The sequence below is a fragment of the Ursus americanus genome, chromosome 7 (genome assembly GCF_024610735.1).
Source record: "Ursus americanus isolate L20-20 chromosome 7, mUrsAme1.1.p, whole genome shotgun sequence".
Lineage (NCBI taxonomy): Eukaryota > Metazoa > Chordata > Mammalia > Carnivora > Ursidae > Ursus > Ursus americanus.
Window position 1 is genome coordinate 15,565,329 of NC_142133.1, and position 25,173 is coordinate 15,590,501.

Below are 25,173 nucleotides of genomic sequence, written 5' to 3' on the forward strand. Positions count from 1 at the left end.
TTGACAGAGGGAGGAAGGAAAGTGGGTTTGGAGCCTGGCATTGGGAAGACGTGGACAGGATAGTGGGTTGTAAGCCTCCAGGGACGGGGTGAGGTTCTTGGGTCTTAGGGACAGACTCCTTGAGAAAGGAGAGGACAAGTATGTGAGCAACATCACCAGCCTTACAATTCGGTGGTGGCCTCTAGAAGATGCGGGGGTGTGCTTCAGAAGGCAGTGGAACCAGATGCCCAGACCCATCCCCCACCCCCTGCAATCTCCTCATGCCAAAACCGCCAGGGCATTCAGTCAACGACCTGGGGCCCTGAGGGAACTCTGGGGCTCCTTTGTCTGGGGCTAGCTCCATTTGCTCCCTACCCAATGTCCTGTTGACATCACACCAAAATGCCAGCACCCCCAGAAAACAGCTGGAGAGCGACTACCCCGCTGAATTAGCTGGACATACTGAATCCAAGGATCTTGGGCAGGGTCCTGCCTGTCTGGTAGGAGGAAGTTGGTTTTGTCTGGTGGGAGGCGCTGGAGGTGAGGCTGGGTGAAGTCATGTCCTCCAGCCCAGGGCTTAAGAAGAGCCAAGACATCGTGGTATTGTTTTCTGGAGCTCCTGACTCTTCCCACTCCCGCGGCACGGTGGGAGGGAAAGCCCACGCGCACACTGCACAGGCTGGCTCCACAGGGGCTGACCATACGGCAAGTTCCCGGGCCTGGTTTCCATCCTCTCTGCGGGAAGCCTCGCCCCTCTGAAGATCTCAGCAATGAGATTGTGCAGATTTGTAGTTAGCCTCTGGCCTCTGGCCTCTGGTCCGGTTCCCTGGCATACCTTGGGTGGCTGCTGTCCCCTCCAGGCCTTTACCTTCTTGAGATGTTTGCTAAGCTGAGACTTCTGCTCCCTGGCGCCTGAGCCTCCCCGTCTAGCCCCTGCCCTGACTCACCGCTGTCATTAGGCCGACGGGGTTGCCTGCCGTCAGGTTTACGTCCCTCTGCACTCACCCGCACCCCAGGGCATTTTGCAGTGGCCCCTGCTTCAGTGTGGAGATTCCCTGTCGTTCATCCCGCCAGCCTTCTTGTATACTCTCCCTCCGTCCCCTTCCCTTTTATGTTCCTCCTGTCCGCCCTCTTGCCACCCACGGATTCAGACTTTGCACAAGCGATGTGCCATCGACGCCAGACCAAACACTCTGTGCCATCGTGTCCTCACATCCATCTCTGGAGGTGGCCTGCTTCAGAGCAGCGGCCCACAGGGCAGGCAGCAGGCCCCCCACCAGCGGGCAGGTGTGGGGAATGGAGAAGCCAGTGAGGTGGGAGCCCAGGCCTCTGATGCTGGGAAAAATCTCCAAGCGTAGAATCATTCACCGGTCCCACTGGGGATTTCGTGCCAAGGTGGCAGCATCACCCAGCGGCCAGTAAAGTGGCACGGTCTGCTTTTGCGTTACTGGTGGGCTTGCCTTCTCAGGGGACTGTAGCGGGCAGAAGCGACGTGTTGGGTGCGGTCAGACGGCATCATCTGACTGTGCGGGTCTTGGAGGTATTTTCCCACTCCGGGCTTCTCTCCTGTGTGTTCCTCCTTTGCCCAAAAAGCATTAGGCTCTGAGATGATGGCTGCCAGGGCCCCAGCGCTGGAATTGGGGGCAGCCAGCGGAAGGGGGAGCACTCTGCCTCCCCAGAAACCTAGCTCTCCTCAGTGAAAGCCAAGGGCAATGAGGGAAATGCCGGCCAAGTAAACTTCTCTTTGTGTACGTGTTCTCTCTTTTCAAGTTTGCTTCAGTGTGAATGTCCCTCTTTAAGGTAAGGCCTCCAGAATGGGGAGTCTGTCCAGGTAGGTGAGCCCTCAGGCCCGGTGACATGGAGGCCCTTCCAACCTCATGATCCGTTTCCATCCAGCCATCCACACTGCATGACGGGACCCTCAAGGGAGGCCCTTCCTGCATGCTCCTGCATGAGCGGGCTGTGCTGAGAGAAAACTGGGAAGTGGGCTTGAGAACCTCACAACCTCACCAACTTCGCAGCCTGAGGGAGGAGCCCTGCCGAACAGGCAACCCCTTCCCCTAAAGCTCGCCCCCCTGTCCAAGGGACCACCTGATAGTGTGCACCATGAAAAGAGAGCCCCGGGTGCCCGTTAAAGTCTGTCCTCCTCCACCCGTCAGAGCAGGAGCGGGGCCCGGGCAGTTCCTACAGACGGCAGTTAGGACATCCCCCTGGACTGTGTCCGTGCCAGAGTGCCAGGCCTTAGCTTCCAAGAAGCTGCAAGGTCCCACAAAGAGCCAGGACACTGGTCCGGGCCCGGAGGGCATGGGAAATGTCCAGGAACCTGTTTCTGGCCGTTGCCCAGGTAGCGACATGGCACAGTGCACCAGTGCCAGCTCTGACCGCGGAGAGGCTTGGGTTAAAATGAAAGTGCTGTTGCAGGATAGCCATGGAAGCCCGGGAATTCACCCCCAGACCTCTGGCCTCCTTGAGCTCCAGCTCCTTATCCATAACGTGGGGATTAAAAATAGCCACTCATAAAATTATGCACAGGATTTGACAAAGCTGTGGATGTCTGGGAGTTTTTCAGCACCCCCAACCAGCCTGATCAAGGCCCCCTTCTCCCTCCCATCCCAGGAACCAAGAGCTAAGGCTCGCAGGAGGTGGTGCGGTGTGTGAGGGCCAGGCTGTTTAATCAGGTGTAGCCAGGTCCCCGTTGGGGCTGCAGGATCTTGGGAGAGTCGTCTCATCTCTCTGAGCCTCAGGCCGCTGACCCAGAGCTTGGGGATAGTACTGTCCGCTAGGCTGAAGGGCAAGGAGGAGTGCAAAGCAAATTGTGTGACGTGATCAGCACAGTCCTTGGGATGCAGCAAGTGCCGGGACAGTGCTGAGCTGATAGTACTGGAGACCCTGGGGGTCTAAGCCAAGCGGGCCGGACCTGGCACCGTGCCTGGAGAGGCCAGGGGTTCACGTGAGGGATGACACCATGTGGTCAGGGAAGCTGCCATCGCAGAGCAGAAGGGCATCTGAGGCCTGGCAGAGAGCTTCTGGGGTTTAATTCTGGCCCTGCCCCTGGTCTGGGATGGGGGTGGAGAACAGAGAGCCAGGAGCTAGGGCAAGGCAGAGACTCACCCCAGCCATTCTAATGCCCTTTGGGGAATCCCGAGTTTCCCCACAGGGTCTGGCCGCCTTTGACTGTGTGAGCCGGCCAGCACCTTTACTCCCCCTGCCTTCTTTCTCAGCGGGGTTGCTGCCCACACAGCCGTGCCACGCAGCCCTAAAGCGGTGGCAGTCTTTCAAGACCCCGTGGCCGTGGCCCTGTGAGCACAGCACTTTCCCAAGGATTTCTAAGCTAAACAGCCTTGGCGGGGCATCTTCGGACTGAGGGATCTCTCAGTCCCAGAATTGTGTTTGCAAGAGCATTCCTGGCCCTTGAGCTGCACATCACTTTGGTGCCCCCACGCATCACCCCAGGGGAGGAATTCGAGCCCTGGGCTGGGCCCCGGGTTGGGCATTTCTATAAGCTCCCAAGTTTTGGTTTATGACTCTACAGCTGTTAGGTTGGGATTTGCCTTCATGGGTTCATCCCACTAGCCTATATTGAATTTAATCTCGTCACCGTTCCACTAGCTCTGGAGGTAACACACAGACTACCGGGAGCGTGGGACCTACAGGGCTATGTCTGACTAGAGGGGAGAAGGTTCTCCAGAGGAGCTGGATCTTGCCTGAGAAAGCCATTAGGGAAAGACAGCTGCCACCAGGGAAGAGGCATGGGGGGAAGGGAGGGAAAGGCAGGCTTCAAATCTGCAATTTTCAGCAGGAATTTGGTGAGCATGTATCTTGTGCCATCTGTGAAGCCACAGAGGGGAAGGTTGGTTGACATAGGAGAAAAAGAATGCCCACCATCACCTTAATTACCATCTTTAGGAGTTCGGAGAGCAGGAGCAGTCTCTAACATGAGGTCCTTGGGGGAAGACAAGCATAGTGTCAAATCCAGGACTTGACTTGCGGAGGGAGTTTTGGGGTTTGCCCCTTGAGGTTAGAGGACAGGGAGGAGAGATGGTGTGCAAAAAAGAGGGCCCCGCAGACAGCCAGCGGGCAGGGCCTCTGTGGGCCGCGGAAGCCACTTCCCACCTGCGGTCTCATAGAAGGCCCTGCCCAGGCAGGGCCACGTGGCTGCATGAGCAGTGCCCTCCTGCCCCTCTCTTGCAGAGGAGGGTAACGGGTGGTCTGACGGCCCAGAGTGGAGGGCCAGTGGTCAGAGGCTGGATACTGGGCATTGAAGTAAAAGGGGAGAGAACCTCAAACCTTCCCCGTGGAGGGGCTCAGGCCTCCAGGCCTCCAGACAGCATTTACTCCTTGAAGGGTACAGTCACCAAGGGAAACCGTGCAAATGAACAGTGTTCCCCACCCACACCAGTGTCCAAGTCCAGGACCTTGAATCCCCAGGGGCCCAGCTAGCTGTCATGGAGAAAAGAAGCTCTTTGAAACCCAGCTCGGCCTCAGGGAAATTGGTGCCCTGTTTACTCCCCACTGTTTGTGCTGGGGTAGCGGATGGTAATGGAATTGGATTTGGCCTAAACTTGACACTCACACATTATTCTAGAATTCTGGAATTTGACAGACACACATTAGGGATGTGGCATATCAGTATGGTTCCACATCCACGTCAGTCTTTTCAGAGTGAGGAGGCCTTCAGCACTCCGACCCTCCGTGTGATTCTGGCTTCTTTCTGGGACCTCCTCCACCCCCAAAGGGGGTTTCTTAGAGCTCAGAGCTTGAATGTCAGTGGAATATTTCAGGTGTGCGAGCCCTGCTAGCTGTGGAAGAAGGCCGAGAAAGGCTGGGGCAGTGAGATCACGATACTTGCCTGAAGTAGGGAGATGGGAAGATAAGCCTGTGGTGGGGCTTATCATCTGTGAGGACTCGGGAAATAAAGCAGACCTTGACTTGGGGCTTCGGCCAGACTCCCTCCTCCTCCCCTCCTCCCGGCATCTCAGCTGGTATTTGGAAACCACAGGACTGGTCATCCCCCTGTGGGTGGACAGGGCAGATTCAGGCTACAGGTACCTGGGCACCTGGGATGTGGGTGTTTCACTAAATGATTCAGGATACAGTCCCCTCAAAACGTGAGATTCCAGAATTGAGCCCCCACTGTTTACCAGAGGCAGTGAGCTGGGCAGGACTGGCTGCTGGTCCCCGATATTTGTATCTGTGAGACTCGGGGCAAGTCACGGAATTTCTCTGCTCCCTTCTGGTAACATGAAGGACTTCTGTAATCTACCTAAAATGTCTTCCAGTCGCATGAGGGCTGGAATAAATCAACTTCATTGTAATAAAATTTACATAGACTACAATTTACCATGTAAAGCGTGCACTTGGGTGCATTTCCACAAGTAGGTGACCCATGTTGCCGCCAGCACGGTGAATATATAGAACATCTCTACCCCAGACAGTTCCCAGGTGCCCTTTGCCCCAGGCAGTCCCTGATCTGCTTTCTGTCACCGGAGAGTAGATTTGGCTTTTCTGGAGTTTCATGCGCAGATGGAGCCATGTAGTATGGGCTCTTCTGTGTCTGCCGTCTTTCACTCAGCATCATGTGTTTGAGCTTTGAGAATTATAGTTTTAACCTTTTCCCATGGAAAATTTCAAACACGTACAGAAGTAGAGAGAATCCCTATGTGTCCATCACCCAACACCAACAATTAGCACTGGCTAATTTGTTAGGGGAGGGATTTTTGTCTGTTTCGTGCATAGCTGTATCCTCAGCATAACTCCTGGCACAGGGGAGGTATTCAGTGTATATGCGTGGGGTGAATGAATGAATGAATTCTGTCGACCTACTGTGTTTTTCCAGAGAATATGTCTCTCTTAGCTCCAACTCCACATTCTTTTCTCACCTTTTATGGCCCAAGAGCTATTCCCGTTCATGCCTGGGAATTTGGGGTGATAAGATCCTGCATTAGGAAACCTGAAATTGTTGAATGGTAAGAGAGGTGGGTGACCTCATCTTGACTTGAGAGGCATGTATTAGAGTGTTTACAGTCCCCGTTTCAAAGCCAGCAGGCAGAGCAATAATAAATCCCGGCCAAGAGAACTGATTTCTATCTCGAACATTCTCATAAATAAGGAGGGGTGGTGGGATTGGTAAGTGGAGGAACAGGGCTCATGCCAGGACCAGATAGGATAGATTCTTTGGGCACCCAAAAGGTATCCCTCGGATTGGCTAAACCCAACAGCTGTCAGCAGTGACCCTGCTTTGAGAAGCAGATGCTCTGTGAGAAGGGGCCCCATGGTGAGAAGCGGAGTGGGGCCAGCTTTGCCGCTGTGGGCCTGCCTGCTTTGCGCTGGAGGCGCAGTCCTGCTGCTGCACGTCCCGCCGCGTGGGGCCGGCTCGCTGCAGAGCTCGGGCGCTCAGGCCTCGGGCGAGCCACGGCACGCATGGCGCTGTCTCCTACGGCTGTTCATTCCTGGATATCCACACTGCGCTTCCTATGCGTCGTCAGTACCTCGCCCCCATTCTGGGCGCCCCGTTACCCTACTTCAGGGTCTCCCCAGCGGTGGGTTGTAAAAATCCATGTAATGAGTCAGGTGAAGAAAAAAAAATTAACGAAGAACAGGATGGGGTAGGGTGGGGTCAGGTCGGGTCAGGTGGAACAGAACGGAACAGAACAAGGAGAAAGATCTGGCTAGAGCACAGAACGCAGTGCAGGTGAAGTCTAGCTTGCTGAACCTTTTCTGGGGCTGGTGGGATGAAAGCACGTGTGCTGGCTTATATACAAAATGTATTTCTTACTGGGCATAATGAAACATTTCGAAGGGCTCTGCCCCTCTTCACTTCTAATGTCTAAAAAGTGACCCCAGAAAGTATAGTGGGGATGGTGATCTCGTGGACTGTGAGGGATACAGGGAAGAATGCAGGTGGTGGCTGGTTGGTTGGTTACTTGGTTGGTAACGGAACAGGGCTATTGGTGAAAGCCGCTGAACTGGGTGCCTGTGCTGGGCTTCAGGCCGCAGCCCTTTGCACCCACAAACACACTGATGCAGCAGGAGGCAGGATGGCACATGTCTGGGACGTGGGCCTGGAGGCCAGAACCCCTGAATTCAGTCCTGGCTGTGCCTTGGGCTCGCTGTTCGATGATCTCTCTAGTGGGAGCCGTGGCATGGTGTGCCAAGCACTGCGCCAATGCTAGGAATACAAGACAGACGCCCGGTGCGTCCTGAGTTAGCCCTAATTCTGAGAAGTCCCGGGAAAGAGGCCCCGGGGCAGCCCAGGCGTATGAGGGGTCCAGCCTAGGTTAAGGATAGTTCCCCTGGAAGGGGTGTTTCCTTCCCCCACGTAGTAGCACCCAACCCTCTCTTTAGTAGCAGCATGGAGGCCTTGTGGCCTCAGGAACAGTTTCAGAAGTCCTTTACAGCATTCGAGGGGGAATGGGCCCCCTTTACTCTGATCTCTGGTCTGAGAGGGTGGCGGGCTCACCGTCCGAGCAGAGCTCTTGAGCCTTGCAGTCCTCGGAGGACTCGGCAGGGCCCATGTAGTTAACCGGAAGGTGGCAAGTTCAGTCCTGAGCCAGGCACTGCTCGTGCAAGAGGCTGCTGCCTGCCTCCCTGGGGAGCCAAGAGTCACGGGGCGCTGGGAGGCACCTCCAGGCCGTTTATAACCTCCACACTGAGTGTCCTCGAGCACCCGTGGGCACCGCGCTGATGATGAGGACTTAGCCTGAGCACAAAAGGACTCTTGGCTGCGATGTATGCAGTATGCATTTGTGACCCAATTTGCGAGTCGAATAGTCACAGCCAAAGGGGTGCATACGTGTGGAGCTCGGCAGGCCGGGAGGGTGTCGGGCTGGGAGGGTTTGCCCCGATAGAAGCACCCACCCTTCAGAGCTGCACAGAAACACTCCCTTCCCTAAAAGGAGTAAAGAAATGCTGTCTGTGGAGGTAAAGCTTTGATACAGATGGCTTCACCTGGTCTTAAAAGAACCTTCTTGGAAAGAGTTTCAGATACATAGTCTGAGTCCAGGGGACTTCTCGCACTCATTTTCATAGGGTCACTTCAGCCTTCCCGCCGAGCGCTGAATATGCCAGTGGGGACATCCTGTGCTGGGGACCCCCATGGTGCAAGGAACTGAAGCCAAAGGGGACATTTCAGGTCCTGAGAATGCCTCTCAGGGCTTCCTTCCCATGTGGATTCCTTGGAGTTATCATGCCTTGGAGAGACCCAGGCTTTGTACAAGGGGAAGCTTGGAAATCTGTGGTTCTTAGCAGTCAAGAATCCAAGCCCTTCAAGAATCTGATACAGTAAACTCCAGGAAAATGTTTCCATATGCACAGCAGCCTGTACTGTATTTTATGAGGTTCACGGAGGCCCTGAAGTCTGTTCCCTCATGGAGGGCTTGGTGAACTGGCCAACAGGCAAAATCCAGCCCACTGCCTCTTTCTGTACAGCCCTTGAACTAAGTAAGAATGGTTTTTACATTGTTCTTCATATGGCTGAAGAAGAACATTTCATGGCACATGAACATTTTATGAAGTTCAAGTGTCAGTGTGCATGCATAAAGTTTTACTGGAGCACAGCCATATTGGTGCAATTGTGTCTTGTCCAAAGCTGCTTTTGAGCCACTGAACCAGAGTGGAGTGCTGGTAACAGAGACCCTAGGGACCTCAAAATCTAAATATTTACTATATGGCCCTTTGGAACAAACTTGCCACTCCTGCTTTGGCAGTAAGAACCCAGGGCAAGAGGCTTGCTTGAAATACTTCACTTAAACTAATTGAGCTGTAACTGGGTGATGGACATGAAGGAGGGCACGTGATGTAGTGAGCACTGGGTGTTATATAAGACTGATGAGTCACTGACCTCTTCCTCTGAAACCAATAATACATTGTATGTTAATTAATTAAATTTAAATTTTAAAAATTCTAAAAAGTAATCAAGCTGTAGAATTTAGAGGTAGAGCAACTTTGAAAACCACCTTGACAAGTTTCCCCACTTGACCATGTTAAGCAGGGGATGCCGGGTAGTTGTGTCTTGGGTTCTACTTTCAAAGTTCTGGGGGGTTCTCGTTGGCACTGCCTTCCAAATGACCCCAACTTTCGGGTAGTTGCTATGAAGTTTTGTTTAAAAAGCATCGTAACAAGTGTACGAAGTTTGGTAACAACTTCGTAGTAGGGATACTCGCCCTTCCCTGTAATGGACCTCCAGAGAGCCAGGTCTGTGGACCCCTTCTGGACCGCTATTTCACAAACAAATTGTAACTGGCTGAATTTCCTGGATCATTGAAGTATTTGCTGGGCGTGAGGGAGGTGGTTGGTGTTAGCTAGTAAGCGTTTCCAAAGTAACTCTTCAAACGGAATTTGTGAAAATGTGTATTTTTTATAGTCTAGCAAACAATAATGAGGGGACAAGGAGAGAGTGGAAATTGCTGGATTGCGTCAGACAGCTGATTTGACAGAACTCAGCTGTGGTGGTTCATTCAGAATGCCTGGTACTCTGAGGGACTTGGTCCTTTTAAAAAATATATGTATACAGACTTCCTCAGGAGTAAAGCAACTTTCCCTCAGAAGTGGTTTAGACAAAAGGCAGTTGACCACATTTTGGGAAGGAGGCATTCGAGGCCGCCACCTGAGGCTTGGGTGGCTCCTCAGCTCTGCAGGCCAGTGACAGAGGCCACCATGCGCCCATGACCCTCTCCTTTGGACCAGTGAACGGCCGGGAACCAAATGACTCCCCATTTTTAAATCCCCTGAAGTGAATCACTTGGGCTTAAAAAGCAAATGGGTGTTGATGTTCTTTTCCCGTAAAAGATGGAAGCAACTTTACTAGAGTAGAGGTTACCAACTGGAGATTGTGTGACCCTTTCAGCCAAGCTACCATTTTTTTTTTAATTGAATTAGTTGGCAACACTTAAAAATTAGGAGACTTAATGTGAAAATGTATCTGGAGGACATTCAGAAGACCTGGAAACCCTGGGTCTTCTTCCTGAAGGCAGTATCAGCGGGTGAGGCATGCGACGCCCACTGCGCCCCATTCTCTAGTAGCTCCCCATGTTCCCCAGGCCCCCCCTGCACACCCACACACCCTGCTCATTACAGAGGAGCTGTGATGTCACAACCAGCAGCACTAAACGTAAAATGTGTCTTCTTTTTGTTTTTTTTTTTTAATCTTGCTTTATTCTAGAAAGTTTAAAGATGGCCCACCAGGATATACAAAGTACGTATTCTAAATATAATATCCTGGAAAATAGGAAAGAAAAACAGGGGCAGGAAGAAAAAAAAAATCAGGAACGTTCTTTGGGGGGTGTCGTGTCACACATCTGGCTCTTGGCTTTTGAGAGCAGACTGTTCGTTCTAGACTCCGGAGCACATAGGACAAGAAAGCACGCAGGGTGCCCCGATGAAACAGTGACTGTTCTGTGAACTGAGATGAAGTAGAACTCTCTCTCAAGGACCATCCGAAGACAATGCCGTTTGTTCTACTTGTGATAAATGTTGATGAGAAAGCCGAGGCTAATAATTTACTTTTATTTTATGCCATGTGCTATTCTCTCGACTTAAAAGTATTCTTTCATGTATTCCTCATAACCAGTGTATGGGGAGGACTACTAGCACCGCCATGTCACAGATGATGAAACTGTGGCACAGAGAGACTGCATGATTTGCCCAACGCTGCAAAGCTGGGCAGAAGCAGGCGTGGAATGCAGGCAGGTGGCCACAGAGCACACGCGCTAACCCGCCGAGCTACCCTGCCTCTCAGGGGTGGCACCTGGAGAAACCAGTGTGGTGCCCGGTGAGCTCTTGGATGTCCCAAAGTATAAAGGCTAATATCGAATAAGGAAAGGAGGGCATGACATTGAGAAGGAAGGCCAATATGTAGCGTGAACTTGAGAGGAAGCCAAATCCAGAACAACCCAACCATAGGCCCCTAAATAGGCTTTTAAACCACAAAAAGGCCTTTTGAACCTGCTAAGGAAACGAAGGAGGAAAGGGATCCCCTGCGCCTTTACACAGAGAGACTCAACCAGGCTGCTTGTCAGAATCACTTACGAAGCTTTAAAAAAATACAGAGGTCTGGGCCTCACCCCTGGAGGGTCCAGTTCATGAGGTGTGGGGCAAGGCCCAGGTGTCCATGTGGTTGCACTTTGGGGTTTTTATTGTTATTGTTTTTGTTTTTTAAGTTTTTATTTTACTCAACTGGCGCTCATCATGGTATGCGCGCTCCTTAATCCCCATCCGCCGTCCCCACGCCCACCTCCCCTCTGGTAACCATCAGTTTGTTCTCTGTCGTTAAGAGTCTGTGTCTTGATTTCAATCTCTCTCTCTCTCTATTTGCCCTTTGCTTGTTTGTTTTGTTTCCGAAATTCCACATATTAGTGAAATCATATGGTTTTTGTCTTTCTCTGACCCGACTTACTTCACTTAGCATGATACTCCGCAGCTCCATCCACATTGTCGCAAATGGCAAGATGGCATTCTTTTTCATGTCTGGCTAATATTCCATCATAGATATGCACCACTCCTTCCCTATCCATTCGTCAGTCGATAGATACTTGGGCTGCTTCCATATCTTGGACATTGTAGATAACGCTGCTGTAAACATCGGGGTGCACGTATCCCTTAGAATTAGTGTTTTTGTCTTCTTTCAGTAAATTCCTCGTAGTGCGATTGCTGGATCGTAGGGTAGCTCTGTTTCTAGCTTCTTGAGGAGGCTCCATACCGTTCTCCACAGTGGCTGCACCCGTGCGTGTTCCCACCCACGGTGCACGAGGTTTCCTTTTCCAGCTGCACTTTGTTTGCGATGCATAGACAGGACGGAGAACCACTGTGTTAACCAGTGACAAAAAGCAAGGCTGTTATTTTGTCTCTAACTTTTCCCCAAAGGGGAATCTCTTGGAAGTACAAAGATTAGGGCAAAACCCACTAAGAGTGAACTGAAATCCAAGGGAGGTACATTAATGAATCACATTTCATAGAGCTCCCCAGGGGGGCGGGGGCACGCCCGGGGCCAGGTCCCCGAGCAATGGCATTGCGTCTCCGACGTGGGGCCAGCCTCACTGTTCCGTAAGGCTCCTGGTGATCCAGCGTGCAGCCCCCGCTCTAGGCTCAGGTGAAGTACAGGTCGGCTTCCTGAGGACTCTGCTCCGCCCACTACGTGGTAATTTGGATTTGATGGAATAGAGCGGTGATACCAAATGCCGGGAGATAGGCTAACAGCCTCCCTGTATGCAAAAATGCAGAGAATGTGGATTTGGGGTACTTGGAGTTAGATGCCGTAAGAGTGAGATCTGGAAGTTTTTATAAGAAGGTAGCTTGTGGACGCTTGAGGGGCAAATGGTAATCACTTGGAGCCAGTTACGTTCATTTCTAGATCAGCAGACCAGAGAAATGAGGCAGGCATTTTGTGTCCTTGTTCCAGCAAATTAATCGGAAGTCTCTGATATCCTCCTCCTGAACAAGATGGAAAAAGTGACCATGGCTGGTCCGTTCACAGTGGATTTACCAGCAGTGCCCCCCCGAAGTGTGCTGGTGGACCTGTCAGCTCTGCAAGAGGGCTCTGTAGAGGGGAAGGCAGAGGGCTCCGAGCCTGAGCCTCCCTCACGCGGCATCTTCATATGTGTCTTAATGGAGTAACGGGAGGCATGCAGTCATGTTTTAGGATGACACAGAGCCGAAGGATAGAGCAGAGAAGACGGGTGATAGAATTAACGTTATATTCCCATAGTACTTTACGGTTTACATGAGCTTTACTGACATGCTCTTCTAGAACCCTCGGCAAGCGAGGTCTATGTATCGTCCCTCCTTTCTTGGTCACAGACTGAGATCAGAGAAGTAAATTACAGAATCGTTATTTATGGGGCTCTCCAGAAGCCAGAAATAAGTACCAAAATAAGAAGAAATCGAAGTTAAGGGTAAAGGATTACATTTGGATTCAAAGAATCAATTTCAGAAGATTGACATTTGTATTTGTTTCCTGGGGCTCCAGTGACAAAGTACCACCACCCGGGTGCCTTAGAACAGACACCTGTTCTCTCACAGTCGTGGAGATGAGAAGTCTTTAATCAAGCTGTCAGTAGGGCCATGCTCCCTCCATAACCAAGGCTGTGGGGGGTGGGGGGGTCCTTCCTTGCCCCATCAGGTTCTGGTGGTTCCAGACGTTCCTTGCTTGTGGTGGCATCTCCGCTTTCCCAGTGGCGTGCCCCCTATGTCTCTGCACTGGGCTTCCCTCTGTGTAAGTCTGTCTCTGTAGTCAAACTTCCCCTTCGTCTAAGGACACCAGGCACATTGGGTGAGGGCCCACCCTCAGGACTTCATCTCAGTTTGATGACATCTGCACAGATCTTATGTCCAAATAAGGTCACAGTCTGAGGTACTAGAGGTTAGGAATTCAGCATATCTTTTTGGGGAGACATGGTTCAACCATAACGGGGTTCTGTTGGATTGAGAACACTAAAAGCATCAGTGATTCATCACAGCTACTTGAGAAATGATAATACATCGATGCGATCTAAGCGTCAGTTTAACTTGAGGGTTCCCACCAAGTGGAAGGTCATGCCACAGCACTTGGCATGCGCATTGCTCAGACCAGAGTCAGGAGTCGAGAGGTCGGCTGTGGCCACTACTTGCTAACGAGGAGGTAGATTTTAAAAAGGCAGGGAACCACCGAGGGCTCAGAGCAGGGTAGGTGCTAGAAAAGGTCTGTGGACCGCCCAGTGCCAGGTGAACTCTGTACATCTTGCCCTGATTTCTATAAAGAAGATTCAAAAGTCTGACCAGTGCTTGGTTAACAAAATTAAGAGGGGGAGAAAGGGATGGAGGGTTATGTTTGGAGAAATTTCTAGGTAAATGATCATTAGCTTGAAATTCTGTTCCAACCCTCATTTTTGCCAAGCAAGACACTACGCAGTTATACATTCTTTATTTCATCTAACTTCACATGTAGGCATGCGTGTATAAACGTAGACACGTGGACTCTGTTATTTAGAATGTGTGGTCTAATGAATATACGTATGTGTATGCAGCTTTGGTTCATTGATAATGAGCAAGCATTCTAATTATTTAAATTCTTGCTTTTCAAGCTTTTAAAAGAGCAAAGTGGAGCTTAGACAAGACTATTGACATTTCAAAGCTAGGAGGAATTTGGGGTTTGACTGTTACGGTGAATGAAATTCATTCAAGCCAATGGATATTACGTTCTGCTGTGTCCCCTGCTTCGCGGTCGGTACCTTCTGGGATCTGAGAGGAGACTGTGACACACAGGACATATTAGAAAGGGCTGGCCGTATGCGGGACACAGGAAGTGCCGTGGGGGCTGGGAGGGGGTGAGACTGGGTGAAGCTGCTGTCAGAGGGAGTTGGAACCTGACATGGGACCTGGACAAAAAAAGCTGGCCCTTTGGAGACCGTGTGGAGAGAGCCTACCCCTCCCCCACCCTCCCCCTTCTGGTCGCAAGGGGATCACAGTGACCGCTACCTACAGTCCTGTCATGCCAGGCAGAGGTAAAGAGCGCGGCAGGGACCAGCGAAGTGGCCACATGAAAGCCAGCCCCACGCCCCAGCCTGTGAGATTAGGGAGTTTTCTCTGTGCTTGAGAACAAAGCCATCTGTTGATCTCCTCGTAATCAGATGAAGACAGAAGCAGAAGTCGCTGGCTCCTCTGGAAGCTCATGTTTATGACTTCAGTACAGTGAGTGAAGGAGGCGCACCAGCCAGACAGGAAGCCAGCATTCAGGCCGCCTGCCCACGTCCATGCCGACGTCCAAGCGCTACCACAGCCCGCTGAGCCCCAAGCCCTCGGCCGCCTCTGGTGCTTTAGAAGGCAGGCCCAGCGGCTCTGCTTCTCAGATGCAGTTTCTCAGAAGGTTCTGGAGCTACCTGTAACTATTTCCATAAGCTGCCTCACTCCCCCCTCATTGCAGATACCAGAGACATGCCCTTCCCCCACAGTTGGCCCCAGGCCTCTCAACTCCCAGACCTTATCTCTGAAGGGATGCCAGCGGGAATGGGAGTGTCCTTTTCCTCTAACAGCAGCCACAAGGGGTAGTGACATAAACTCCCCTCAGTCCATCCGTCTTGATGGAATTTTCCCAAACCCTGGTTGGACCTGTTTGTGTTTGTCTCCTTCCAGCCGTCAGGGAACCCCAGGGCCCTGAGCTGACCACTGCTCAGAGAGGAAACCCCACGAACTGGGCCTAAGGCTATGTGTTTCTCTGGGCTGCCCCGCTCTAGGCCCCTCATGAGTCAGACGTCAGCCGTCATGCCGTGTCGCCTGCGCCCCCCCAGACGAAGAGCCCCTCTGGAACCACAGCCGCCAGTGGTCCTGAGTCCAGTGCACTTTACTAGCTGTAGATAGCGTAGCAGCAAGAGAAGTACATTCACTCCTTTTTCAGCAGATATCTACTGAGCGCTGACTGTGCGGGGCAAGGCACTAGTCTGGGGACGGAATGTGCGTTCAACCCAGTCCTTGTCCCCAAAGCTCACAGATGAGTCGAAAGGAGGAGGATACATGCGATCCGTGCTGTGCTAAGTTAGGAGAGGTGATGCACCCATAAGAGGCATGGAAGGCCAGGAAGGCTGCTTGAAGGAAGGGCATCTCAGTTGGGAAGGGCAAGGTAAGAAATAGCTGGGTGATGAGGACGTGGGGGCAGAAGGAGGGAACAGGAAGAGGGGGTTCCAGGCCGAGGATTAGCTGTGCAAAGGCTTGGAGTCGAGGGAAGCCAGTGAATCCAGAGAACCTCATGGCACAGCAGGGCCCAGAAGAAGTGGGCAACTAGGTGGGGATGAGATCCTGAAGGGTCTTAGAAGTAGAGGACTATAAGACCCTGGGGCTTTTCCCAAGAGCGTCAGGTGCCATTGGAAGAATCTCAGTCTCTGGAAAAAGCCCTGGGATGTTCGGGCAGACCCTGGCTCTGCACTAGCTCAGCATTTGGAGGCATACAGAGACGCGTAAGGCTCAGTCCCTTCACGAGGCGTGTGGCATCAACAGGCAGATCACACAGACTGTGTTGGGTAACGGCCAAGCTGTACGTGACGTGCCCACGGCACACAGTTGCCAAGACTTGGAGGGCACATTTATTGGGTGCCCATTCTATGTTGGGGTCTGCACTAAGGCACCTAACATCTGACATCTCATTGAGTCCCCAAAGCAACCTATGGAGTGCCTGTTACTACTTCCATTTTACAGATGAAAAGACTAAGTCTCAAAGAGTGGCTTCACACAGTATCATATAATCAGGAAGGGCCAGGCCCAGGACAAGAGGTCAGCTGGTGCTCGCTCTCCTACTCCATAGTTGCCCCCGTGAGTGTGGGACAAGGATGTGGTAAGGGCTTCATGGAGGAGATAAGGTCTGAAGAGGTCCCAGAGTCACCTCTCAGGCTCCACAGTGTGGGCTAAGAGTCTGACATTTAGATTTCAGGGGAGGCGTATGGGATGACCAAGGATCTAGGTAAACAGGAGCGTCTCTGGGGGTTTGCGCATCTGAAACTTGGACTTGAGTCTTGTGCTTGCTGAGAGGAAGGCAGCAGCTTTGCGAAGAGTAAAATCATGAGTCTTATAGGCTATAATCCCCAGTCCTCTTCAAACTGGAGACTCCATGCATGCTGTCTCCATCTATTAATAGGGGTGGTGTTTCCCAGAGATCCCTGCTTTGGAAAACTCCTCAAGCGTCTAAGGTTAACAGGCATTGCACGTAGTGGGGATGTTGGCTTTTGAATTGGAGATGAGTAACTGACATGCACCTAAAATGCTTCCAAGGATTTGGAAGGGCCAGGGCCAGGTTGCATAAGGGGGTGGGTGAGGCAAGTGTATTTTTCTAGAGAGCACTTGAAGAATGGCACAGTCACTCACATGCTACCGAGGATTCTGTGACCCCCTGGAAAGCCAAGAGGTGGGCCAAATGGCTCCCCAGACTAGCATGAAATGGAGCTAGAGATCCTCTGGGAAGGACATGCCTAGTTGTGCTGACTGACCCTGGATCCCTGGTACACAGCGGGTGACAATGCTCAGACATCCTGTGGAATCTCGCTCTGCCACCGTGCTCGGCTGACCTCGGGAACTGAAACCAGTTTCCATGACTAGTGGCCACTCAGGACTGACAGAAGCGCACAAGCAGTAGGTACACAGGGAGAGCCCATGTCAGAGCACTTCCAGCTTGCCCCGGCTTCTCTATACACAGGCTCCCCTCATGCATGCCCGGTGAGGGGGAGCCGGGAAAGAGGGGTCCCTGCTTCCGTAGGTACTGGAGACCCAGGCACGGCCCACCCTTGGCCATGTCACAAAATGAGTTTTCCTCCCACCCTCTTCCTTGCTTCTCTTCTTCACCCCTCTTCTACCACCCCTTCTGCTGCTTTCCAGCTCCTCCTGCCGCCCACCGGGGAGCTCTCTTGGTCACCTCCTGGGATGATGCTCAGTGCTTCCCAAGTCACTCCTCCCCACCCCATTTCTCCTTCTAGACTCATTTTACCCGGCGCAGCAGGCCCATACTCGGCAACCCCTTCCTCCGTCCAAGTGAATCCATCCCTCCTTGGACAGAGATGTTCAGAAGAGGCATCGTGACCCCCTTCCCTCCAGCGCCGGCCCTCTCATGTCACTGTGGGGCTTGGTATTCCTCTCGCGAGTCCCTGTCCTCGCAGGGCCCCCCTTTCCTTTCCTCTTGCGGTGTACATACTGGAGGTGGAGACAGATCGTCGTCCTGGCTAGGAGCCAGCCCTCCTGGTAGACGTGACTAAGCCACCTCTTGGCTTCCCCATCTCAAGGGCAACATGCATGTCCTTCAGCTGCAGGTTCTCTTTCCATCCTTTGGGTTTTCTCTGTCTCCCTTCTGCCTCCCCTCCAAGGTCTCCGGAACCTACTGAGCTATGCGGCTCAAGGCCAGAGAAAAGACACCAAGCAGGACTGATGGGTGCTGAAAGCTTCACTCATCCCTGTTCCATGCCGTCCACCTGATTCTGATCTCAGCCTGGGGTGATCTGCAAACATGCTCCCCCGCCAAGCTCACCCAGAGCAGGTCACCCACTCTTGCCCCAACCACAGCCTCTCCTGCCACGCGTGCCCACTGGCGAGCTCTCCTGCCTCCTCTGTAGCCTAACAGCCTGGCCTAAATGTCTCCTGGTGGGCTCCGATCCTTGCCTTGTCTTTCCATTTCTGCAGGGCGCAGCTCTCCAGACGCTTCACGCACGCAGCATCATGCAGAGACCTGGATTTGACTCTGACTCTGCTCTTAACTAGTCAGGTGACCCTGGTCGAGTCACCAGATCTCTTTGAGCCACACTTTCTTCATCTGTAAAATCAGGATAACAATACCTGCCTGTTCCGAGGATCAAATAAGGAAATGAATGGAAAGGTGCTTCCTAAACTGTAAAGCCGCCCTTCCCAGACCGTGTCCTGCAGAACTCTGCTCCTGAGGGAGGTGTCGAGAAGCTATTCAGGAAGAATAAAAGTTTCATGTCAAGTTTGAGGAAGGCTGCCCTAAACACAGTGAACCCGGTTTCTTGACTCAGGACGTCTCAGAGCCTTTATCCGCCAGTGTACGTGACAAACCTCCAAGAGCCGGGTGCAAAAATAGCTTTGTCGCAAAGCCACTTTCTGCACAGACCACTTATGAACGTCTTTCAGGTCACTAGTTTCCACAGAACAAAGCATATATTAATATTATTCCTCCTACAAATAATAATGCGACTCTTTCCACAAGATCCATTCCATCATCCAGGTCGCTAATCCTGGGTTAACACCAGTCAGTCAGCACCTGGAAGAGTATGGCAGGAGCTCCTTCGAGCCCCTGGCATCCTGCCATGTACTGTGGGGGCGGGGGGCTGGCACTGAAGGCCCCTGCAGTTGGACTCATCCTCCATCCCCAGGCTGGACTCTACCCCAGGCGGCTTGGTGAACCCATCGTCGTGTTCTCCATCTTCCGTGTTCCTGCCCCACCCCCCACCTTTGCCCCCTCTCTCCCCCTGCCAAGGTGACTTCTTCCCATCTCTACCAACACGATTGTAACTCATTCTTCCAGTCCCAGCCAAGTCCCGACTTCTCCATGGAAGGTGTTCTAACTCTTGCAGTGTGTGTTCGAGATGGGAATACTGGCTCCCAAATCAACCGGAAGTCCCAAAAGGCAGAGGGTGTGATTTACACTTCCAGATTTTCTCCCCAAACTAGGATTTGTCTGATTGCTGCCCCCCACCCCCCGACAGACCATAAGCCCTACCTTGGGAACTTGAGCCTCCCAGCCAGGTATGGGTCCTTCTGAGCTGGGGAGTCAGGGGTGACTTTTTTCCCATGTTCATTCATTCAGTATATGCTCCCTGTGGGGAACCCAAAGCTGAAGAAGACAAGGCCCCTGCCTTTAAGGACCTCTTGGTCAAGACAAACACACACAACTCATTGCAAGTCAGCATGTTGAGTGTAGTCATAGAAACAGCGTAGGAGCACAGAGTAGGGTTCTTAGTGGGTACGTGTAGGGATGGAGGCAGGCTTCCCAGAAGACGGTTCCCCCCCACCCTGCGGCCCCCCATTCATTCTCCTATTTAGAGGATGTCCTATGGAGCAGACCTGGCAAGGTTAGGGAGGTCTACCTCTAGAGAAGAAAGACCACTGGAGACTCTGTGGGAGGGAGATTCGAGTGTGTTCCCTGGGTCACAGGGATGGAGGTCTCGATGGAGCCAGAGGGGTAGACTAGGAGGGGAAGTGTGAGGTGAGAACTCTGTATCCCACTCTCCCAAACACACACACTGCACCCCCACACAACAGTCTGTGGGAATCCCACTTCCCTGCTTTTCCATCATCCCCACTCACCCCTTCTTCCCTCTCACCTGGACTCATTCTTCCTCTCTAAGTCCTCTGCCACCTCCTGGTCCTGGGGCCATCCATCGTGACCTCATCGGAGCAGCCCTGGGTCTGCTCGCAGTAGCGAGCGGCCTGCTTTGGTGAGAGGCTGGTCGGTGTGATGCCCACTCTCCGTGGGGGGCCCTGGGGAGCAAGGTCAGCCTGGAGTCAGTGCTTTCTCTTTTCTTCTCGCAGAAAACCAAAAGAGACGTCAATAACTTTGACCAAGACTTTACCCGGGAAGAGCCAGTCCTCACGCTCGTGGACGAAGCAATTGTGAAGCAGATCAACCAGGAGGAGTTCAAAGGCTTCTCCTACTTTGGTGAAGACCTGATGCCCTGAGAAGCTGCTCCAGGGGAGTTTGGTGATGCTGCAGGAAGGGTGCCGAGAAGAGTCCTGTTTCTGGAGGCTCAGAAGGCCTTGAACTGCTTCTCCTGTTCTCCAGAGCCCCAGTCCCTCGTCTGCCCTCTATTTATTGCGTTCCCTTACCCCAGGCCGGCTCCTCCCTCTTCTTCCTGGGGACCAGAAGGCACTCTCGGTCCTTGTCTCACCAGTCGTGCGGTGAGCGGGCAGCTGGACGCACTGAGCGTTCGGTCTGTCAGCAAGCCTGTCTCCCCTCCTCGGGGGCTCCCGGCAGTGACGCAACTTCAGTTCTTTTCCTTCAAAGAGCAACAAGAAAAGCAAACAAGAAGACCCTGGCTCTGCTGTTGGACAGAGGGTCCTGACAACTGTCGCCTCTCTTCCCCCCTCTTCCCCTCACCTGCCACCCTCTGCCCTTCTGTCCTGGAGAGTCGGGTGCTTCTCAGGCCTGGGGGTGGGCGCCCTGGGGGCATGCCGTGAAGGAGACAGCGGGCGAGCTGCACGGGTGGGCTCCCTGTGTCGGTTTGCTCTGGAATGGCTCACTGCCGCTTGCTTTGGTGTTAGCTTTGGGGCATGCCAACGTTGCGAGAGCATGTGTCTCGTGGAAGAAATCCCTCTTTGTAGAAAAAGAAATTTGATTTTTGAACTCGATTAACATTTGAAAAATATATTAGCAAATTGGCTTTCTGATTGGCCAAAAGATATAAATTCCAATATTAATGCAGGTAGCTACTGAAGGGCTAATAGACAATGAGAAACCAGCCGTCCGAGGTCGATGCTGTTCTCGCTTTCGTGGCGCGTGGGGGCTGGACGAATCGAGAGAGAAGGAAACGAGTAGCGCTCCTCAGTCTTCAAGTTCTGCCGGAACACAGAGGCCACCGCGGCCATGGCCCAGACCCTGAGGTTCTAGTCAAGCTCGCTCCCAGATTCTCTTTCCGGTTTCGTTCTAAGTGCCCAGCACACTATTTATTTCCTGCAACCCACGTGTTCTTTTTGCGCACTTCTGCGAAAATGGTAGTACTACTATGTCGTGGTCTTTAGACATTACGCGTGTAAAGTGAAATACGAACTCTCTGCTCTCGAGCCGAGCAGAGGGAGGCTAAGCAGGGGTTATGTGGAGGGTATCCAGAGACGGACGAGCGACTTGTTTGCAAACTGACAACGTGGCCGGCTGTACTTGGAGTTGTTTCTGTGTGCCATGCCGGGGCAACTCGTGCGGACACGATTTCCTGGATGTGATGTTACCTCTGTAGATATTGCTAACGGTGTTCCATTCTTCGATTTCCAAGGGTTCTCTGTGGCTTTGTGTATATGTTTCCCGGAGGTCATTTGATTATCTATTTTACTGAACTGGTTTAGCAGGGAATGGAATCCATTCCAGCTGTTGCACGTGGATTTCCCAGCTGCTCCTAAATATATATACTTGTGAGTGGCAAAGTGGCACTAATGAAGCTTTTTGCCTTTTGTACATTTGAGATTTTTGTATATAGTGTTTGCTGCAAGGCCTGTGGAATTGATTCATTGAATTTAGAGGCATCAACTGCTGCATGTTCAGGCATATTATAAAACTTTAGTCTATGAAAGAATAATTATAATAATGTCCAGGTGCAATACTCTGTAAGCGCATTGGTTCAAGTTACCGAGAGATAAGGTGTGTTTCTTTCTCGAGGGCAGGGAGGAGCCCTTTGTATCGTTTATTTCATTTTGGTTTATTTCAAAAGATGTCAACATATATTAAGCTATATTAAGTCTCTCATATAGTTCTCCTGTGCTCTGTTACGCCCTGATAGAGATGGGGAAGGGAAAGGAATGTTTCCGATGGTGGTTTCAAAGCTTGGCCGGTGACTAGCTCGAGCCCCTAGGCAGTTGGTGTCCATATTTGCATCTGGCCCGTCATAGCCTTTGTTACTAACGATGACCTTCAGTTCTCTTTCGTTTTTAATTTTTAAAAACTCAGGTGTAATTATTATCTGTTCTTACGATAATTTCAAATATTATGCTCTATCAATTTGTGTGTTTGGCGTACCAGTGAAGTGATGAGAAACAGTAGATTAACTTAATTTATCTTCGGTAACTTGACCTACTGGGGAGAGACTGTCTTCTGGAGTTGAGTACAAGCACAGAAACATCTTCATGGTGGCATCATCTCATTTTTTAAGAAGACATGACAATACTGCCCATCCTACCCTTGCGTCACTACTGCTCTGTCTTTCCTCTGCTTCCTTCACCACGATGAACTTGGAACGACCAAGCAAGCTCTAATGCCAAACGGCCTGCACCAGGGCCTCGGTGGTGTTCCCTTCTCAGCAGGGCTTGGGCCCTTCCCACGGGACAACTGGCATTTTTGCTGGAAGGTCAAACAATACATTCCACCTGGCATCTCCAGGCAGTCATTCGCGGGGTGCCTGGCCCAGAGGCGCCCCTTGCAGCACCAGAGCTGGGCTGGCTGGGACGCCCCCTGCTTGGGGCCGGAGCTGACCAAGTTCTCACCGGGCAGGTTCAAATCCCACGTCGTCTATAGAAAAAAAAACTTGTGTGTTCCTTGAGCATTCTTTGTTTCCTTTCAGTTTTCACGAAGCTTAGGAAGCGGACACACGGTTACATTTCTTTCTAATCTATCCAGCTCTTGAGTGCAAAAAAAAAAATGCCAAAAAAAATATCTGAAGGATAGCTGTTCTCCTGTGTTCTCTCATTATGGACTTTGTGAAGTGGAAACATCATTTTTTTTCCTCCAAAGGTGAAAAAAAATGCATTCTTGCTTTAAAAAAAAAGGCTAAAAAATTACCTCTTTTTAAATTATGTGCAAAATAATTCTGGCTAAATATAAAATGTATTCAATTTTAGGGTTTTTTTTGTATTGTGATGCTTTATTTGTACATTTTTTTTCCTTTCTGGATGTAATTTTAATCTCTTGCCATTCATTAGTGTTATTTCATTGTAAACATTGTGCCAAATGTACTGTATTCAAAAGGATGTGAATGTGTATTGTTTCAGAACCTAATAAATACAATGGCGTTAAATCTTATTTCTGGGCTCCAATGAGCATTTTTACCTCCTGTGTGAGGGGCAGGGTGGCACCAATGAAGCTTTGTGCCCTTTGCACGTTAGAGATTCCAAATTCCGAAACCTAGACGTGGTTTCCGCTTTCGCCTTGCCCTTTGGAGGTGCATGAAGGATGCACATGGCCATATTGGCTCACCCCTTGCCTCTAAGCTTCTGGAACTACCACCGTAGGCGTGGAGAGGGCTTGAGTAGATCAGACGTGGCTCTGGACTGGCTGGGCGTGGAGTGAAACTGCCCAGTCTGTTTGGGAGTGCTGGAAGATGGGTGAGCAAAGCAGGCAGCACCCACGTCTTTGTCTTTCTAGAGAAGCAAACGCTGAACCTCTGTGAAGCCAACGTCCATTCAAGCCTCGTCAGGACTCAGGTTCCAACTGGCCATTCAGAGCTTCGGGTCTTTGGAGTCCAGGAAACTCCGCATAGACTGGGAGCCCCTTGCAGGCTGGGCCTGGAGCACGACTGACCGCTGGGGCTCTGAGCGTTAGCCCATGACCGCCTCCGCTGCATGGCCATCATGGTGGCTCCTGGGCTCCCCGATTCCTCCTTCGTTCTGGGCCTCCTTTCTGTCACACTGCTGGTTCTGCAAGGCTCCCCCTCTTCTTTCTCCCACACAGATTTTTCAAGAATATTTGAAACTCAGAAGTACGCCTTTGAGTATACCAGAAATTTCAATTAGCCAAAACTCTGTCTCCCTTAAGAGTTGTGGGGATGATTGCAGTTTTATTATTTGTCATCCTCAGGTGAAGGGATGGTCAGCCCATCACCCTTTCAGCCCTCAAAAGCACTTCCTCATAAGCCCGCCAATGACTGTGGTAGGTCATCCCGAACGTACTCTCCGTCTCCCCCCGGTAACGTCTCGTGCCTGCCTGGAGATGTAGCGTGGACCTCCAGACCCCCTCAGCGGGAAAGCTGTATGTAGCACCTAGTTTCCTCCCTGATTCAGGCAAGTGTCTAGGTAAGTGACCAAGGAAAAGCAAACATCTCACCAGCTTTTCTGTCTGATTAATTTAAATAAAAGAAGAAATAAAAGGACCTGTTTGAGGAAGGTCAGAAGACATCTCCAAGCATTTCACTGAATGAAATCTGCAGCCTACACCTCCATGCCTGGTGGCCCAGAAGGGAGAGCTCCAAAGTCCGGGAGATGAGGGAACTCATCCTCCCAAATCTATGTACTCCACAAATCCCATGGAAGCGATAAGGAAGGTCAGCACCCCTGGTGTGGAACCTCTCTCCCCACCCGCAGCCACGGTCCAGGAGAGAAAGCCAGGCACTGATCGATCTGCCCCAGGAAGCCATGGACAGTGGTTCCTGGCGAGGCTTAGATGGCTCCAGAGCTGCTTCGGGGGAGGCTGTTTGGGTGGCTGTGCCCTTGACTTGAGAACCTGCCAGCCTAACAGATTCCTCGTGGAATGGATGTGCACATTGCCCCTTCTCCATCCCCTTACACCTGAATAGAGTCCAGCGCTTGGGCTAGCAGCCTAAAGATCCCTGTGTGATAAGATGACCGAGCCACCTGACATGTGTTGTCCTAACACTTGCAGTGGCACAGGTGGAGTGGAAAGAAGGCTAGACGCCCCGTGATGAAATCTGTTTCTTACATGAGAGTACTTTAGCCTCGGCGATGATACTAAGGGTACGTCGGTTGTAAGCAATACTTGAAGGATGGAGCAGCTGTGCCAGTCTGGAGTATCTCCTCCAGGGATGGACAGCTGATCGAATAGTGTTTGTTTTTTCCAGAAGCCTGCCACAAGTGCTGCTGCTCCCTCTTATCTCCCATCAACACCTGGAGGTTTTGTCACTAGCATAAAGGATTCCAGGAAAATATTTTCTCAAGGAAAATGGTGGCTTGTTAACCAGCATAAAGAATGTTAGAAAGGTGACGTTGGTGATATTTGAGATAATAGATGGTCAAAGATACTTAAAGACAAATCTCCACATTTAAAAGCAAAAAACAATGGAAGAACTAGCCTTCTACTTCCCT

General features: G+C 51.5%; 1 protein-coding gene across 2 annotated transcripts in view; it reads left to right on the forward strand.

Moving 5' to 3' along the window:
- Positions 1-25,173, forward strand: part of PRKCE (protein kinase C epsilon) — a 570,596-nt gene that overhangs the window by 465,345 nt on the left and 80,078 nt on the right. Inside the window, exon 15 of one of the 2 annotated variants that reach the window (XM_045787917.2) lies at positions 19,969-23,158. The exons of the other annotated variant lie outside the window; for it this stretch is intronic. Within the exon in view, the coding sequence (XP_045643873.1) occupies positions 19,969-20,115 (147 nt within the window). The 3' untranslated portion in view covers positions 20,116-23,158. Of the gene's footprint in view, positions 1-19,968; positions 23,159-25,173 lie in introns of those variants that run through there. 2 annotated transcript variants of the gene reach the window in all.